This window comes from Cottoperca gobio, chromosome 7 (assembly GCF_900634415.1).
Source record: "Cottoperca gobio chromosome 7, fCotGob3.1, whole genome shotgun sequence".
NCBI classification, from domain to species: domain Eukaryota; kingdom Metazoa; phylum Chordata; class Actinopteri; order Perciformes; family Bovichtidae; genus Cottoperca; species Cottoperca gobio.
The window spans coordinates 2,380,672-2,399,869 of NC_041361.1; the positions used below are offsets into that span (position 1 = coordinate 2,380,672).

Consider the following 19,198-nt stretch of genomic DNA (forward strand, 5'->3'; position numbering starts at 1 on the left):
CTTTCACCTGCCACACATGGAGGTTGACGTTAAGTACACAGTGACCGGACTCTCTGCTCGTGCGATGATGAATATTAATCTGCACGCGCGTTGAGCCACAGATGTAAACAAAAGGCAGTGAGAGAGCGTTTGAGCCGCACTAAAGGACAATTACAAAGACTTGGAAATGACATGACAGCAGATAGATATATTAAAAACATATAGTTATACCCCTAGTGGTGGAGGAAGCATACGTAGGAATAACTTTTAATACTACACTGTAAAAAGCAGAACTTCAGTAAGTACTTTAATTAAGTAAAAATAATCAGGAAAACTTACTTAAAGTAAAAGTAGAAACATTTCCAGTGACTTATTATATCATTAGATTATTATCACTCATGCATTAATGTAAAACCATGATTCTTCTGTTGTAGTTGAACTATTTTCACTATGGATTAATTATGTTAAATTCTGTCTTGTAAAGATTTAAAGATTGTAAATAAATAAAGACACTAGAAACTAAAGCAGTCAAATAATTTTAGTGAAGTAAAAAGTAAAATTCTAGAAAGTGGCACGAAAACAAAAGACTTAAGTAAAGTACCTTCAATTTGTATACAAGTACAATACTTGAGTAAATGTACCACCACTATTAGAGTAGTCTAAAATACTTCTAATTAAGTAACGTTACATCTAAAGTAGTAAAAATAAACTGATGAGTATTTCATTTGATTTGATCATTCAAATCCATTTTGCTTATAATGTTTTTGTATTATTTCAGACTGTAGTTCTTTGTCGTGCCTGTACAGAATGATGATACATCGACACCTTACCTCATCACCAAGCTTACAACAGACCAACATGGTTCATTGGAACTTGTTAACCCTGCTGGTGTTATTAAACACGACTCCAGCCGAGCTCAGTGTTGCCTCGGGGGACCAGTGGCCGGTTCACGTCCCGCACGGACCGGGTCCGGAGTGTGGGCTGGTGGCAGGTAGCTGGAGAGGTGCCAGTTCACATCCTGGGCTCTGCGAGGTGCCGTGAGCGAGACAATAATAACGGTTCCTGCCTGCAGGGTTATTAAAGACTTTCTTCTTCTTCAGTTATGTCACTAAAGAGATGCAAAACAAAGCTCCCCCATTCTCTTCAGACAAAAAACAAAACAATTAACGCTGCCTTAGGCTCTTAGGATCCATTGCGACTAACTGGAAGTCAATGGGATTACACTAACGGGATCAGGTGAATGTTCGATGCTTTATATAACCAGATATGTTAAAGTGAAGCAGCTGCCACATAAAGAAGACATTTAAACTCAGACAGGCCGTCAACAAATCATTCAGCGAAAAAATAATCAGGATTTAAATCCACTAAACAATTCAGAGTTATTTTTAGGTGTTTCTAATGAGTTACATAAATTAATCGAATTGGTGGTAAACCAGTTCACTGCTCACGTGACGTGATTAAAGTGAAGTCAGTGCATGAAGCGAGTGTGCGAGTGTGATACCTGCACACGATCAAGGTTGTACAAAGCAATCAGTCCCCGGCGCTAAACAGCATGCTTTCTTTCTGTGTTACACGATAAACATCTTTTTTAATTACGCTTCTAATCATCTCCTGTAATCATTCACCTTTAGGTTTTATTTCAGGGAATAAAGAAGTAGCGCTCGTCCTGCACATAGGCTTCCTTCCTGACATCATAAGGCTTTATAAGTTAGTCAACACACACACAGCTTTCCCTCTCTAAACAGCCTCCTCCTGCATTAGTAAAGTACGCAGCACACATAATTTATCAAAAGATAAGCCTATTAAGTATGTATGATTGTTAAAATAACAACATAATACAGAGATTTGTATTAAATGTTCCTCTGAGGCAAAACTCACAGGATACAATCTGCTCGAAACTCATCCAACTTGCTTGTTTTACAGACTTCCTGCCGGTTGTCAGTTGTTCTGCACTGTTATTGTTATGCATTGAATATAGAATATGAATTATCTATAAAAACATGTCAGTTTACTCAATGATAGACGAGGGGAGCCTTTAGGAAAAAGGTCAGGAACCACTGATCTCGAGGGACAAGTGTGCGTCCTGGGGGTTAGAAGTTAGAACAGCACGGGCAGTCAAAGCTTTTATACAACTACAGCACTGTAGTTGTATAAAAAGGCCACCAGCTGGGAGGACTACAAGCAATCAACATCAAAAACATGAAAACTAAAAACATCAAAGTGCATGATCTTTATTTGATATATGTGAAGAGCCGTCCAGGTGGCACAAAATGGCAGCAGAACAATGAATGTTTAAGGCTCCTTCTCACTAACAACAAACTGGTCTTTGTCTGGATTTTTAGCTATTCTGCCAGCACATGAATAGGAACACCTGCAAATGATAAAAGATAGCATTTATAAATAGATGAACCGGCTGTTAAACTCCCGTTAAATCCCCTTTGTTAATATAATGCACCACTTAAAGAGCGGCCGACTGTCGAAGGCCAACGGTGAAAACCCAACTCCGATCCAAGAGGACTGAACGATCAACCCCTGAGATTAACTATCCAACGTGCGAACGGGAAAAGGACATGGTGAACAGCAGGGAGCGCTACAGAATCCATAAAATCCATCGATGAAAAGTAAACTGGATAATAAAATTGAATACTTGTAACGCAACTTTTGAATTCTAACATTTTAAAACTACGTTTTTTTCCTTCCATCAACATATCTCTAGGATGTATTCAGTATACAAATACTAAACATAGTTATATGTGTATTATGTCATTGTGAACAGTAGCACTTATTCTTTAAAGTATTAAAAAAAAACCGCCATCCTGTGCTTTCAACCTAGATCTCTGTGTGAAGGCTGCGGAGCCAGCTGCTGCAGCTTCCCCACCGCTGTGATTTTATGCTGACTAGTCTTGGCTTTGCACTTAAGTCACACGTTTCTGACACCAAAACCAGGCCGAGTCCCAGGCTGGGTATTGATTATTTGCTGTGAGGTGTTAGTAGTGCAGCAGACATTAAGGGTTCCTTTTCCATGTGTGGTCTGTTGCTGTGAACCCACTAACACGGCAGGCAGGGCTTAGCCAGAGAAGTATTGGACGCATCAACTCAAAGCCTCAGATCCCCGGGCTTATGTCTCCCTCTAGGGGCCGGATTGCAACAGATATTCACTCATCGTCTGGCCCATAAGCCTCGACTCTTTATCCTAGTTGTACAAAGAGGGGCCGCTTGTGGTGGGTTACCCTCCACAACAATTCTGTATCATCTTTGGCTTTTGCAAAAGTTAAATCTCAAGTCGGAAAGCAACAAGTCTCACATACAGTAGATGCGAGGGCATCTGCTGTACAGTACATAGAGGTTCATGCCGGCTATTGTGTGTGTGCGTGTCAGCCTTACGCCCAGTGAACCTGAGCTCCGGCGGTCGAGTGCCGCTTGGCCTCCTTGATGGAGAAGGCCTCTTGCTCCTCGCTTATCTCAGTCAGCCTCTTTTCCTCCAGGAACGCCACCAAGGAGTCCCTCATGTCCACCACGTCGATCATCTGCTGAAGGACCCGTTCTTCTTCTGCCTTCTGCTCTGGTGTCTTGTCTGATGAACACACAGGCAAACTTTAAGGCGGCTATAATCAATATATCCTTATAAAAAAACAATGACAATGTGAAGATAACGTTAAAAAAAAGGGGGGTTGCTCGTCGTGATGAGTTTCAGCTCCTCGTTTATCTGTCTGGTCACAGATGTATTGTTTAGATTCCCGCTCTCATTAGCATTTCAGACAGTTATTTTCTGTGAAAAGGCTAAAAAGGAATCTCCCTGTACGCTACCTGCAGACAGACTCTGCTCTGTGTCTGCTGGATATGTTAATGAGCAGCTGTTTGCTAACAAGTGAGGCAGAACTTAAAAAGGTGATGATGCGTCAGTGTTTGTTTCTGCTGCCCCCCAGTGGCCAACAAAACCAGTTATTGCAAGTTTAAATGAACAACGAACAACCAGTGCTGCATCACAACGCAGAGGAACATTAAACACACGTGGTGTCTAAAGCTCATCCTGTAAACTCTGAGGAAGGATGGCTGCGTATCACCTCATAAATGTTTTTATTGTAATTGTTTCCCCAAAGTTTCCATTCAACAAGATTTGTTATTGTTTTAGGAAAGGGACAAAAGACTAAAAAGCAAACTGACATGAAGTCTACAAACAACCCATAATGCATCTCTCTCTGTAGGAGCTGGTGTTAAACTGGTAAATATCTACGACCTCCCCTCTTTCATATTGTAATTTCCATAAACAAACATCGCCCTATATATTCCGTCCGACTACAGAGAGCCCTCAGTGTATACAGGATTGGGTTAACAGAGCCACGTTGCCAAAGCACTGATGTTCTCATTAGAAGAGAAACATGCAATGATTATCAGCCTTGGCTAAACACAACTAGTGCTTGTTTCCAAGTTGGCTTGCTCTCTTCTAACTGCTTCAAAATCAATAGGCCTATTCAAGAAGCTTCAGCAACAAATGTGCTTATGTGAGCACAGCAAAGTACACACCATTCAGCTCCATGTACTTCCTCAGCTCCGACTCCAGCATGCTCTGCTTGTCTTCCAGTTCCAGCTGCCGAGACCTGAGAGAAAAACAAACATCGGCTGAGTCATGCCCGCATCCTGCTGTAGCTGCAGGTCATCACGAGGCCACATTACAAGGAGAGTCTGAGTGTAAAGAATATTAGTCGCTACCAAGTTGAGAAAAAAAAAACAGTCAACACTTTGCTGTGGAAGTCTGCTGTCGTGTGGCCACGCTGTCACTTCTTCTTTGCACAAAAGCTCTGATGTATTCCCGGCGTGACTAACCAGGCTCCAGCTGTGCATCACAGTTTTAATTTACGGATGTACACTCACGCCACCATGAGGTCGGACTCCTCAGACACCAACGCGTTCTTCTCGTGGACGAGTTGGATCCAATGCTCGATCATTTCAGGAGAGCCGTTGCTGCCTGGAGGAGGAGGAGGAAGAAGAAGACAGTGTTTGTGTATCTGCGTGTGATGTTTGTTTGTGAAGTAGGTGGTAATAAAAAGAGGAAGACGACGTCTTTATGGAGATTCTAGATATGCTGCATGTGACACAGCATCCATGTAAGTGTCTGTAGCCTTCAGGCTAACGTGCGTCTCTCGGTTTACAGAGGCTGCTCCATGTGAGCTGACACCACATCAATATATACAAGCAGAAAGTATTCTCTCTGGAAATGCGTCTCACCAGCTTCTCCTCGCAGAGTTCGCTCCAGCACTACACCCTTATCCTCCAACTCCTTGAAGGTCACTTCTATCTCCTCCAGTCTCCTCTGGATGGACTGAGAACCACAGACACAAGTGTAACAAAGGTGCTTGAGCTTAATGTTGACAAATACATTCAAAGTTAAATGATGATTATTGTTGGTACGAAGAATTCACAGGAAACAATGCATGTGTAGTGTTACTGTTCCTGCTTTTATTTCATTTATATAAGCCTCAGTGTTTACTGTTCCCACAGCCGTGTGAGAGCTTCATTAACTTATTCATCATGCAAACCAAACATTTCCCACTGCGGCTGCTGCTTCACATTAAAAGCGTTCAACTGGTGGTCATAATGGTTGACCTTTATTGTGAAGAGGCCACAGGAAAGGTAGCCAAATCAACCAGGAATTAAATTTGACTTTAGCATAAAAATAATATAAAGAAACGGAAGAAATGTGTGGAAACATTTATGAGCTATAACGTTGTTTATTCCTTCATTGAGTGAAGTAAAATGTGTTTAACCAATAAAACAGATGAGCTACGAGCGGTGCATCGTGTGAGGCTGACCTGGGCTTTGCGTAGTCGCTGTAATTCGCTCATCTTGGCTTTCCGCTCCAGTGTCTTCATCTTCATCAGCTCCATCTTCTCAGCCTCAACAGGATCTGATGGCATTGTCTGAAACTACAGACAAAGTGTCAGTGTTGTAAGCGTTCTGCTGGTTAAAATGTAGCTGCTCACGCACACTGAAAACATCGGCTCCTTTCCTCTCCTTACTTTCTCGTTAAACAAGTCGACGTCATCTCGCTCAAACATCTCATCATCGTCATCGTCGTCGTCGTCGTCGTCGTCGTCTCCATCGACGCCCTCTTCGGAGGTGCTGTGAGCGTGTCTGAATGTTGTTTCTGTGGGGAAAAAGAAATGCAAGAAAGATGTTGTGACGAGTGTCACACAGCAAAAGGTTCTCCCCCCCCCCCCCTGCAAACGTTTTCCTCAACCAAAGATCAAAGTGTCCTGAACTTACCCACTCTCCCTGGCTGATTAACAAGGACACTGAGCCGGGTGTCTCTGCTGATCCTCGGGGAAGAGAGGTTCCACGGGGAAAATTTGGATCGTACCTTCGTCTGCCCGCTCGGCATCTCTTTCCGCCTGAAGCAGCGTCGATTCCTCTTCTCTCGCATGTGACCCGCGGTGCTCCCACTCCAGTAGCCCTCCTCTTCTTGCCCATCCAGGCCCTCTGGTTTAGGAGGGCTTGTACCTCCTGCAGTTGCCGAGGAAGAGGAGCAGGAGGAGGATCCACCGGGGGTCTCCGAGTCCGAGTCCACGCTGAGGCTCTGAAGATTCACTAGTTGGCTTTTCTCCTCATCGGTCAGCTGAAGCTTTCGAAGTGACTGCTTCGGGCGGGAGTCCGGAGCTGCCTTGGAGATCTCTTTCGTAGGGGTTGGGGGTCTTTCTGGAGTGGAGGGGTTAAAGAGGTGGACTGTGCGAGGTTTCGCTATTGGAGCAGAGGGCTGAGGGCTCGGTGTGACCTGTGATCTGCGGGGCTTGGGGACAGGATGGGACACCGTCTGCTCCTCAGTGGGCGCTGCTACCGCAGTTTCAGATGGAGGATCAGTGGGAGAAGAAGGACCACAGTCCAGAGTGTGCTCATACTCCTCATCGGAGGGAGATGGTGTATAATCATCACTGGAAAGCCTCTTCTTTTCATTTGTCCCTTCGCTATCCTGAATACAGAAATGGCATTGAAATAAATAAATAAGAAAACGCACAAATCCCCGTTTAATATGTTTTGATCTTAAGGCTTCATACGCTTTGACACAACCAGTCTCATTAGTTGTGCGTAACTTCTGCGAGCGAGTGAGCCTTGCAGGGGGATGGCATCAGACCAGGCAGCAGAAGCACGATATATCATGCAACAGAGGATTGTGTAACACGGGCATAGCGACAACACGGAGCCGCACGCAACAGTGGTACATCTGCTCTGCTCAGTGACCCACCTTACAAGATGTTTCTGCCCCGTTTTCCAGCTCCAGCTCTTCAGAGTGCAGCTCACAGTAAAACCTCCCTGAGGGGACGTCACAGACAGAAACAATAAAGGAGACGAGTGGAAAAACTGCTGTTTTGATGAATGATTAATGTCCTTTCAGTCTTAATGGAAACGTAATTACATAAATAAATGAATAAGCTTCACTTATTGTAGCAAAACCCATGTTTGAGAGAACACACAATACCAAAAGGTGCTTTATACTCTGACTGTAAACAAGCTTCCTTTTATTATTTTGACAAAAGAGGACATGAAGAACTCACCTGTAGTCTGGTCAAAGGTGTATCCTCCTAGTCTGAGTGTGATGCCGCACCGATGGCAGGTGAAGCAGCTCCGATGGAAGAACTTGCCCTCAGCACTGATGCGCTCCAGCACGTAGACCCTCTGACTACAGAAGTAACACTCCTTACTGTTTGTCATCGACGCACCAGCACCAGGTTCAGGCTCAGGTTCAGGTTCAGGCTCAGGTTCAGGCTCAGGTGTAGGGCTGAGCTCAGGGGACGCAGGCGGCACCACCGTCTGGGGAGAAAAAGGTTTAAATTCCGTAAAGCAACATTTAGTATGAAGGAGAAGAATTAGTACAGAACGCGTCCAACACAACTCACACTGTCCTCATCTCCCATCCTCGTCTCTTGCTCTCTTTTCTGAGATGCCAGCTTGTCCTGCAGAGAAAATAAGAAAAACTATTAACCAACAAAATGACCTGATTATGTTTGTTATGTGGGGAACATTCAAAACAGACATTCACACCATTTGAATGACCGACTAAGAAAAAAAAAACACTTGAAATAAGATCTAACAACTTGCCCCTAAAAATCACAGACGTGAGTCACAGACAAGAACACAGGCTGGAGGCCCAGACGTGAACTCCAGCCAACAAGCCAGTGTGTTTGAAAACATCTTTATCAAACATTTCTGGGTGCTGTGTAAACAGTGAACTCGCAGTCACAGTGGGCGTACCTTGCGTCTTTGCAGAGAGTTGTGCTTCAGCTTGCTCAGGAAGAAGACAGCTGACTGTGTCTGGGAGAGAGTCAGAGGCTTGGACGGCGACAGGAAGGCTGCAGGGTCTGTAGCCCACAGAAAAGGAAAGAAAGATGTCAGAGAGGCTACACACCAGATTCAGCTGCAAACCTGAAGACACCTGAACGTTACTGTTGGCCTACTTGCAGCGTTGGATACAGCAGCTTAAAATATCCTGATTGAAGCTTTTTTAAATATCTTCAAGGTACATCCTTATATGTTGGAGACAGAATCCCTCTTACTTGTATTTTCTGTAGCGCCACAGCAGATGAATTTAACTTGTCAATCCACATAAAAAAACACTCCTCAGCTCCTGCTCTGACTACCACTCCCATCCTTTCATCGTTCAGATAAGGTTACCGGAGAATGACAGCTCCCTCCTGCCTGCACATCAGTCGGCAGAGCAGCAGAGCATCACAGACACGGAGAGCGTTTATCACACCCACTTCAGCTCATTCTGTACAAACACTGGGCTCACATTTACGCTGCACACACACTCCTCATGCTACAAAGACCGTAAATATACCTCTGCTACAAACAGCCGGGAGAAAACCCTCCCTCGGTGTTGGAATAGTAGATCCCCTGCAGGAGATCCTGCTGCCATCAGACCCTGACAAGCCACACGGTGACCGTTTGCTCTGTCTGCTGCTGCTCGGCTGGCTTAGTGCAGGAGAGCAGCACAACCAGTAGAGGCTGGCTCTGCTCAGAGCACAGCACTAGCCACTCAAGCCAAATGAATTCTGGGTAACAGGCTCTTAAAGAGACAGCAGTGATTTAATCACTTCTCAACACCAGACACATTTCAGTGGGAAGGCACCTAACCATTTTAGGGGGATGCTAATGCTGTGCAGTGTCTAAGCAACAGAGTTACGTAAGATTGAAGCTGCTGTCACCAATAACTATGTTCAGAAATAATTTACCAGAAGATAAATATCATTACAAAAAGACATAAATAATTAAAACATTAACTGTGGTCATTTGGAAAGTGTTAGGGTTCTTTTTACACTCGCAAATAATACATTCAAACTTTTACCTTTTGCCGGCACAGTGAAGGCATTTTGAACCTGGGTGAGGTAGAGGACCATGGACAACTTGTCTATCTGATTACTGTTGGCTAAGTCGCTGGCAGACATGACAGGTGGGATGCCCAGCTCCTTCTCCAAAATGCTGAAGGCCAGTTGGTTGTTGTGAACAGCGCCGGACTCATCGAGGGAGGACATGTCACTGTGGAGGAATTACAAACACTAGGGATTACTCTACAGCAGGGGCGTCAAACTCATTTTAGTTCAGGGGCCACATGCAGCACAATTTGATCTCAAGTGGGCCGGACCAGTAACATCACAGCATAATAACCTGTAAATAACCACAACTCCAAATGTTTCCCTTCGTCTTAGTGCAAAGTACATTCTGAAAATGTTCAAAGTCCATTTAATGAACTATCTTTTTACAAAACATTATGAACCTGGATTGGACCCTCTGGTGGGCCGGTTTTGGCCCGCGGGCCGTATGTTTGACACCCCTGCTCTACAGCATAGTTCTTCAACAGGAGGTACTGAAGTCGCAATCGCAAAATTGTTTGTAGATAAAGCAATAAAAATTAAATATATTTTTGGGGGATTTGCACATTCCCTCCTCCGCTGTACTTTACGAAGGGCGGCGACACACCTACAGTCAGAGAGAGTGGAGGATAGGAGAGGGGTGAGTACCCCGCACGTAGCTCACCCAGACCTAACAGCACCCCCCCCGTTGCACGGAGGCTCTTCAAGCCTCTTCTATATACAGTAGGGGGTCCCTGCACCACGCTACACCAGTTTGGGGGTCCTTGGTCTACAGGGTTAATTGTAAAGATGACCATCACATATAATGTGTTAATACATAAAATACAGAATCCTACAATCGGTGGAGCGACTCACATGAGCTGAGGTCTGAAGTGGTGGATCAGCGCACACAGAGCCAGCCCAGACCTCCAGGATTGGGTGAAATCTTTTACAGTTCACACTCTCATAACCCGTGGTGTGTTTCTGGCACCATTTCAACAACTCTTCAAAACCATTGACGGAATCTGACGGGACAAACAAAGAGCACTGATCACACGATGCTCTACAACCAGAGCGCTTCCACAGTCATAAGAAAGTCCCTCTGTGGAGATCTGCTGTGAGGGAATTGTTTTTGTGATGATGTGTCAATGTTGACCCCAAAGTGCTGCCACCTTTACTCCACACGGCTAAATATAACCAAAGCATCGAGTGCCGGCACGATGAAGAGGAGCTCACCTTGACGCATGTAAGAAAACCTGTTCTTCTGTTTCTTGGACGATGGATTGGATTTATCAACATCATATAGATGCTGCACCTGAATAAAGTGGCAGGTACATTAGTCAATACAGTTCCAGATAAAGTAACCTTTCAGCAGCTCATCCAACAGGAACATAGCAGGATTTGTTAAGCATGTAAAGATGTTGTTTAATGCAATAAATACACTTGTTGTTATTTACTGTAAGCCATTTAAACCCTAATAATAACAAAACCACCAAATCAGCTAAGGAGCAGCTACTACTTAAATCTGTCTATGTTGCTTTACTTTAATGAGACTGTGCTGGACTATAAGCTCCACGATGATTTAACTGTCTGATTCAAATCTCTGTTGAGTAAATAAAAGAGAACAGTCCTGACCTGGTTGGGCTGGATGGAGGAGAGGTTGACTCTCGTGTACCGCGTTTTGGGGTCGATGCTGTAACCGGCGTAGTTTTTTATGGTGTTTTCTGGTGTGGTCTGGGACAGGACTTGATAGGTACTTTCTCTGTACATTTGTTGATAAAATAAAAAAGGTCATTAAGAGCAAAGGAAACACAGAGATGCACTAAAATGAACCTAACACTAATAAAAGAGTGTGATGATGTTACTGGCTGGGTTTAGAAATCACTCCACCGTACACGGTCTTGACCTCAAAATAACTTTAACATGTTAGAAATGTTCTAAAACGGGTATTAAATTAATCTACATGCACACCACAGTGAATTTGTTTTATTTTATGTGGTTGGAAATAAGCAAGGAGGCTCTGGACACCACAAACACATTTCATCTTAAAATTGCCACATGTTACGGGAAAACATTCTGTGAAACACCAGAAGCCTCGTTGTTTTATTCTTGTCACATAAATGAATCACAGTGAAATATTCTTTTTATACCTTTGCAATCAAAACAAGTATCCATCACAGTAATTATCTCAGGATGGGAAGTGTTGCTAATGAGGAGATCCACAGGCATACTAATGAAAGTTGGCACTACATCCTTATTCTTTATTTTCCTTTCCTTTTCTAAACGTTAAATCCTTATTTTAGTTGCGTTTAAGCCGAACATCATAGATAGTAGATTTCACTGTGTGTGAAACATGAGGTAACACAACAGAGGAATATGCTAGGGAGTGAAGAAACAGGAAGAAGAACTTGGGTGTGTTTTTCTTGATATTACTCATGTAAAGATGAAATGCGATTGTCTGTATTGTATGAAGCCGGCTCACCGCTCGGCCAGGACCTTGAGGTGTGGGACCCCCATGCCCCAGCTCCTCACCATCCACGCTGTGTCAAAAGAAGCTAGAAACCCTCGGGCAATGCCTGTGCCCAGAGGCCAGAAAGGCTGCAGAGAACAGAGCACAAGAACTCATTGTAGCACATTACAAGTAAACTTACAATTGCAATATGCATTCAATGCTTGCTTCAAGACTGCATCTTAGCTCAAGATGATAAATATCTATTAAAAACTCATAGTGGGGCAAGAAAGGTCAGTTACATCATCTGACAGCGAGTCTATGTTGTGCTAGCAATACTTAAAGTCAGGAATTTGTCCTCTGGGGACCATGAATCTATAGTTATTGAAATATATTTCAGTCTAGATCAAAGTGGCGGACTGATCAACTGATCACCATCTCTGGAGCCTGGTGGCTTCAAATGTAAACAAAGGAGAAACTTGCACCACATCACAAAAAAATGCTGTCCCCTACCTCCACCAGGCAATCTCCAACAAGACCCATCAACAGTTTCTTCCCCCTCCTCTCCCTGACCAGAGAGGCGTTCTCAGCACGATGCATGCAAGTGAAGTCAAACATGGCCACATCTGGCTGACCGGCATGGTTCTGAGCAAACTGCAGGTTAGGCAGTTTACCACCTGTGGAGAACGAGGCAGCGTCATAGGCATAGCAGCACAAAGCCTCCTGATCCACGTTTGCAGGAGCCAGCAGCTCGTCTGCATCGCTGTAGTCCTGTAGAGACAGAGTGAGATCTGATGAGTCATGGCAGTGACATGTCTTGTACTGGGTTTACTGCTGGAGCTAATGGGCCAGGCTGCAGAGAAACAGGAGATGACTGACAGTGTATCTCTTCACACTGGAGCAGCTGCATGGCGGTTTCATCCATCTGGCTTGTTTCTTTATTCTGGCCAGAGATGAAGTTGGTGCCAATAAGAATCACACCTGTTCTTGGTTATAGATGTTTTGTTCTCACCTGTTTAATGACCCCCTTCTTCAGCAAGCTCTTCTTCTTGGCTGTCATGACAAAGTAGTGGGTGTCGTCTTTGTAGTAGACAATATTCTCCAAATCAATACCTGGAATGGAAAAGAGAGAGAGCATGGTGGGTTAAGAGAGAGAGAGAGAGAGAGAGAGAGAGAGAGAGAGAGAGAGAGAGAGAGAGAGAGCATGGTGGTTTAAGAGAGAGAGAGAGAGAGAGAGAGAGAGAGAGAATGGTGGTTTAAGAGAGAGAGAGAGAGAGAGAGCATGGTGGTTAGAGAGAGAGAGAGAGAGAGAGAGAGAGAGAGAGAGGAGAGAGAGAGAGAGAGAGAGAGAGAGCATGGTGTGTTAAGAGAGAGAGAGAGAGAGCATGGTGGGTTAGAGAGAGAGAGAGAGAGAGAGGAGAGAGAGAGAGCATGGTGTGTGTTAAGAGAGAGAGAGAGAGCATGGTGTGTTAAGAGAGAGCGAGAGAGAGAGAGAGAGAGCATGGTGGGTTAAGAGAGAGAGAGAGCATGGTGGGTTAAGAGAGAGCGAGAGAGACAGAGACAGAGAGAGAGAGAGAGAGAGAGAGAGAGAGAGAGAGAGAGAGAGCATGGTGGGTTAAGAGAGAGAGAGAGAGAGAGAGAGAGACAGAGAGAGAGAGAGAGAGAGAGCGAGCGAGCGAGCGAGAGAGCGAGAGCTAACATCAAGAACGTGGGTTATTTAAGAGACGTATATTTCTGTATCATTAGCTTGCTTGCATATGTTTTCCTGGAGCAGGTGGAGACGCAGGTCAGAGTGAATAATAACGAGTGTTATCAGGGTTATAAAGGTCACACACATGATTCCTGTAAGGTTTGTACACAATGAAGGTGCGGAGTAGGTCAGTAAGGAAGAATGATTTCATAAGGGTTAATGCTGCAGTCACAGGAAATTAACTGAAGATTGCAACACAGATTAACGGCCTCGCTACCCTTCTCACACTTCACATTGAACCCGGTCTGACAGTGCGAACATTCATTTCATGCCCTGAGGCTTGCGTTCAGCGAGGCACAACAGGAGAACAATAAAATGAAAATAAGAGCGCTGGTATTCTTATTAGAAATGTTATGGTTCAGTAACCCTACTTCATAATTCATGTTCGCACTGAGGTATGAACCCTTTATTGAAACAGAGAAGAGAGTGTTGCATCACTGCAAAATCAAGATGTCCTCTTCCATCCAGCTGAACATGACTACCACCTACCAGTCTCAGTGAGCAGCTCTTGGAAGAACTTCTGGTTGTAGATGCGGGCCACACCGCTGATCTCTGCTACTTGGGTCTCTTCAGCCGTGTGTCTGTTGATGAAGTTGGTTGTGATGCCGATAGCCAGCTTGCCTCTCAGCTCTTTATGCTTAAAACCTGATAGTTTGGGTAAGAAGACAAGAGGGAACTGGGCTGATGAAGGCTTGTTTGTTAAATTTGGCTACCAGAGGAAGTTTGTGACTGTGTATAACCGCAAGGTCTTGCAAAATGTCTAAATGCAGCTCTGTTTGTCCCCAATTGCAACAGTAGAAACAGAATTGGTTCACAGTGCGTTTTTCTCACCATCGGGGACGAACCTGCCTCCTCCGGCGGAGATGAAGACGTCGAACTGGAAAGTTGTAGCAGGATGAGACGCAGGCTGCAGCTTGGCCATCCAACCTGTCAGAAACACATCAAACTACGACCATAACTTCACTGTTTACACACAGCTGGTTCATAATAGCAAGTGATCACGGTGTACTGCGCAGAACTAGAGGGAGAGGGATTGCTGGTTGACAAATGGAAGTACCGTTTTCTCCCGAGGGCTCAATCAAGCCCTGAAACTCCACTCCCGTGTGCACCTCCACCCCGAGGAGAAGTGACACTTTCAATAGAACCAACTGCAGCTGACGGATGCCTGAAAACAACACGTATATTTTTAAATCGGAAATGTGTGTGTGTGATTCAAGATACACAACACAGTCAGTGATGCAAACAGAAGGTTAATGGCAGCAAATCCATGTCATAGTCACCCCCGCCCCCATATCAGATGCTAAAATTAAAAATCATTCGTCACTCACTGATGTGATCCAGAGACCCAGTGCAGAATTTGCCGTAGAACTTCTTGGCTCCGAGCCCGCGGAGGTCACAAATGGTGAAAGGCCACAGGTGGAGAACATTGTTCCTGGAGAAAGACTCTCTCTTCTCCAACACCACCACCTGAGCCCCCAGCAGCGACAGTTCGATGGCCGTTCTCAGCCCACATGGCCCGGCCCCCAACACAAGACACTAAGAGAGACAAACAGCACGCAGGATAAGATGGGAATCAGACGATGAGGAAATCTGGTAAAAGTCCTGCGGGGCAGCGATTTATTTTTAAACCATGAGTCACGATAAAACATGGTTAATAATAATAAAACATAATAAAAAAAAAAGGTTTTTCAAGATTGAAATGAAGTTTTAAAAGGCGTCAACACTTTTTACAGTGTTTGGAGATTATTATATTCATCCTACAGGAAAGCACCATTAACAAGGACTCAATCTGATCAGCATGATGAATCCCAATCAATTATTACTAAACTATATATAATTAAACTATTAATATAAAAGATTCTTCTACCAAAGCCAGCCACAATCACGATCTTTCAAAGTACAGAAAAAGCCCCCACCTTGTTTTTGCTGCAGGCTTTTCCTTGCTTGTAATCTGCGTGCGATGCCCTTTTGTCCAGCTTCGTCCAGAGGGCTTTGGCCTTCCAGTAGTTTAGTTTTTCTTTTAACTTGATGTAAAAGGTCCTGAAGTCCTTAGGATCGATGTCCAGTTGCTTGCAGAGCGCAGCAAAGTGGTGCTTCACATCCTTACAACGCTGGGCTTGGACGAAGAGGTCAAATGCAGCGTGCGAAGGGTTGACGGGGTTCAGGCTCGCCATGGTGGAGGATGATCCTTTGGTCACTGGGTTTGATGGTTAACTGTGAAATAAGAGGTTTTTAGAATTTCCTAACTAACTGGGGCGGGTGGGGGGGGGGAGGATTAGTGTAAAGGATCAAAGGGTTACACAGTCCTTGTTAACATCTTCTACCCTCGGTGCTATGGGAAGTCTCCTCCGCACGCTCTTCTTATTATAGTCCAGATGTTTAAATGTGAAGGACTTTTTTTGTCACCTAGTCAGCTGAGTCACTACTAACTTCCTCAATGTCGGTTTCTGCGGCTCTCTGTACCTCTTTTTTTACGACTGCCCTGCACCGAACAGCCCGCTCACAGCTGATGTGTCATTCTCACACACCGCCTGCTGTGTGTGAGTGTGTGTGTGCCTGTCAATAGTTTCAGTACACTAGAGCCCACAGCTAAATGGAAACATACGTCTTAAACACAAAGTGAGGATGTAACTCATTCCATACGTCTGGGCTGGAACAACTGAACCAAACAAGAACAACTAGAAGCTGATAGGATTGAAATGAGTATCCAACATTAATAAGAACGTCTTGTATTGCTCATAAGAGTCACACTTATGGTAAATGTATGCAGTTCAGTGTAATGAGAAGACTAACACAAGCAGTAGGGCTTCAACTGAAGTGTATCTCCATTAAATAACCTGCAGAACATTTTCTCTATTAATGGTTTGGTGTATAAATCATTAAAAAAAAAGTCCAAATGACCTTCAAATGTCTTTCTTTGTCCAACAAACAGTCCAAAGAAATTACATTTACTAAAATGTAAGACGAGGAGAAGCAGCAAATTATCACATTTGAGAATCTGGAAGCAACACTGAATTAATTTCTGCATTTCTTATGATAATGATAATACAGTAACTTTCTAAGCAATCTTTAAAAACAAATATAGCAAGTAATTCCATTAGACATTTCTTATTATTAGAAACATTTGGTAAACAATATGAGCTCCTAACTCACAATCTAAGTTAATATTTACTTAAGGTGGGTTATTTTCCGAAACTGTTGGCAGCACGATAATCTATTCGGTAAATACCAAACTGAAACAATAAAAGCACAGTTTGAAGCGCCATCTTTACCCTTTTCTAGCCGCAAAAAGAAATGCACACACACTACAGTTTGTGTGAAATATACATGTTGTCGTCGACATTTCCTGTAACAAACACACATTAACCACTTCCTGGTGATAACATTTAGAAACTCCTCTCTGCTGCTAAATCTGCAGCCTCTGGCCTCCACCTAACACCAAGAGTCTATAACTACAGTCACTGAAACATGTGTGTGCATGCATGCGCTTGTGAACCTGACTGCAATGACTGAAACAAGTTACTACCTACAATAAACCCAGAGGCAAACAATGCTGGAGACTCCATAGGAGCCCACATTATACTATCCCAACATAGAGGCTTTAACATGAAAGCATAGCTGAGGTAACATAATCCAGCTTTAATGCGACCAGAATTTCACGAGGGATATTCAAAGTCATTAAACGTTTCCCTACCTTTTAATTGCAATGTGGACGATAAAAGAGAAAACTTCCTGGCATGTACAGAGTAGAGTTACCTTTGGTCTGAAAATGATTAATCAAGATTGCATCAAGGTGAAAGTCTCCCAACAGGGTGCAGCGTTCTGCGAGTAAAACAGCATTTAGCAAGAATGAAAACGACCTGTGAAGACGAGACAATCTGTCAAAACTAAAAATAACTCGGAAGATCGTCTTTTATCTCGTTCTCGAGGAGGCTGCAGTATTTATACTTAGTTCTGAAGCTACAGTGCACTGCGCAGGCTAGTTAACACTGAGAATATAGCACAAACATAAAAGCATAAACTATTCCCATGTTGGGACACTGCTTAATATAGTTTGCAGATGGTCATGCTGAATAAAGTGTCATCTGTGGTAAAGGCACGCACGCACACACACACACACACACACACACACACACACACACACACACACACACACACACACACACACACACTCATCATCATCTGACTTGTGTTAAGCAATTCCAGGGAAGAGACAAATCAGGAATGCTGCGTGGACAAGACGAGACAGAGGCAGGGACACAAGCAACCAGGATTTAAAAGGTGAATTGACCTAATTTTCCTCAGAGCCTGTGGATTGGATTGGATTGACCCACCTTAATACATGTGTAAGCTCTCTGCACGGTGTCTTTGGTAACACTGTGTGTGCATCAGGATGTTGGATCACACGCTGATCTCCAGCCTGGCAGGTTTTGGAGAGAGAGAGAGAGAGAGAGAGAGAGAGAGAGAGAGAGAGAGAGAGGGACCAGAAGGGAGAATGAGAGGGATCGAAGGAGGAGAAGAAATCAAATACAAATATGTAATTTCCTCCATTTATCTGGCTCCAGCAGACATCCACGGTTAGTAGTGAGACATTAAACATTAACCCTCTCACAATAAATGAAAGACCTCACAATGATAGGAAGCTGATAAATGAATAGGAAGGTGTGGCACTGAGGTTGCAGTCACAACATGTTACAAAAGTGCTAGCAGCCAGATTTAGGAGAATGCTATGAGAGCAGACATGTGTGTAAACACAGACTATATGCTTTACATATGACAAACACATTCATACATGCATGTAGAACTATTTCACAGTGGAAGTTAACATACACTGTGTGTCACCAGAAAGCACCAGCACATAGTTAGGCTAATAAATAAAATAAAAATAAAAACACCAGCGAACTTTTAACTTACAAGACAACTTACGAAATGGCCAAAAAAAGGTGTCACCGCACAATGGAAAACAACAACGACACACTTACAAATTAAATATTAAGAGTGTCGCATCGTGAAACACGTCCTGGAGTTACATTACCGGCTTTAAGTCGTGCTGGTACCGGGTGTCACTCAAACTGTATCCTAGCTGTCGTGTCCATGTTTTTTCTCTCTCCTTTGTTTACAGGTATAGAGTGCGCGAGATGGCTCACCTGCATCTCGCTCCGATACTGCACGAGCGGTGCCTCTTCCGGGACTTTCTGGTAATTCTACACACACAAAGCGCGCACTGGGGGCACGTGACAACCGGGTGTGGAAGATGATATGGCTGTCCTGAGGGCATCATGTATGAGTGATACACATGAATACTATCTCTTCTTTATATCAGTAGGCTACCTAATGTGTAAAAGATAATAATGATGATGATAACGATACCGATAAGAACAATGATAATAGTAATACAATAATAAAAAGTAATAATAATATCATTAATAATGATAATAATAATAATTTAAGATGAACACCAACTAAGAAAAAAGATTTACATTTTACATACACAAGATGTAATCAGATTAAAAACAATTGACTATATATATATATTATAATACATGAAAAGTATACAAGAGTGCAAATGAGCAATTAACAATGAAAAACCGTTAACGTGTTAATGCATCAGTAATAATAATCTAATTATTCAACATAATATATTACTGACTGGCGACCTGCATAATGATACTTTTACTT

General features: G+C 43.6%; 1 protein-coding gene across 1 annotated transcript; it reads right to left on the reverse strand.

The window, feature by feature from the left end:
• Nucleotides 1-2,181: 2,181 nt before the first annotated feature.
• On the reverse strand, nt 2,182-18,777 carry mical1 (microtubule associated monooxygenase, calponin and LIM domain containing 1). Its single transcript, XM_029435240.1, is given in 26 exon segments — nt 2,182-3,553; nt 4,504-4,577; nt 4,852-4,945; nt 5,206-5,299; nt 5,790-5,903; nt 5,997-6,124; nt 6,244-6,943; nt 7,217-7,284; nt 7,527-7,782; nt 7,869-7,925; nt 8,224-8,330; nt 9,317-9,507; nt 10,197-10,273; nt 10,275-10,345; nt 10,557-10,635; nt 10,956-11,082; nt 11,803-11,918; nt 12,283-12,540; nt 12,782-12,882; nt 14,009-14,164; nt 14,351-14,446; nt 14,577-14,684; nt 14,848-15,055; nt 15,436-15,733; nt 17,854-17,939; nt 18,667-18,777. Coding segments are annotated over 24 exon segments (3,732 nt in total). The 5' UTR covers nt 15,694-15,733; nt 17,854-17,939; nt 18,667-18,777; the 3' UTR covers nt 2,182-3,359.
• Between the last annotated feature and the right edge of the window lie 421 nt (nt 18,778-19,198).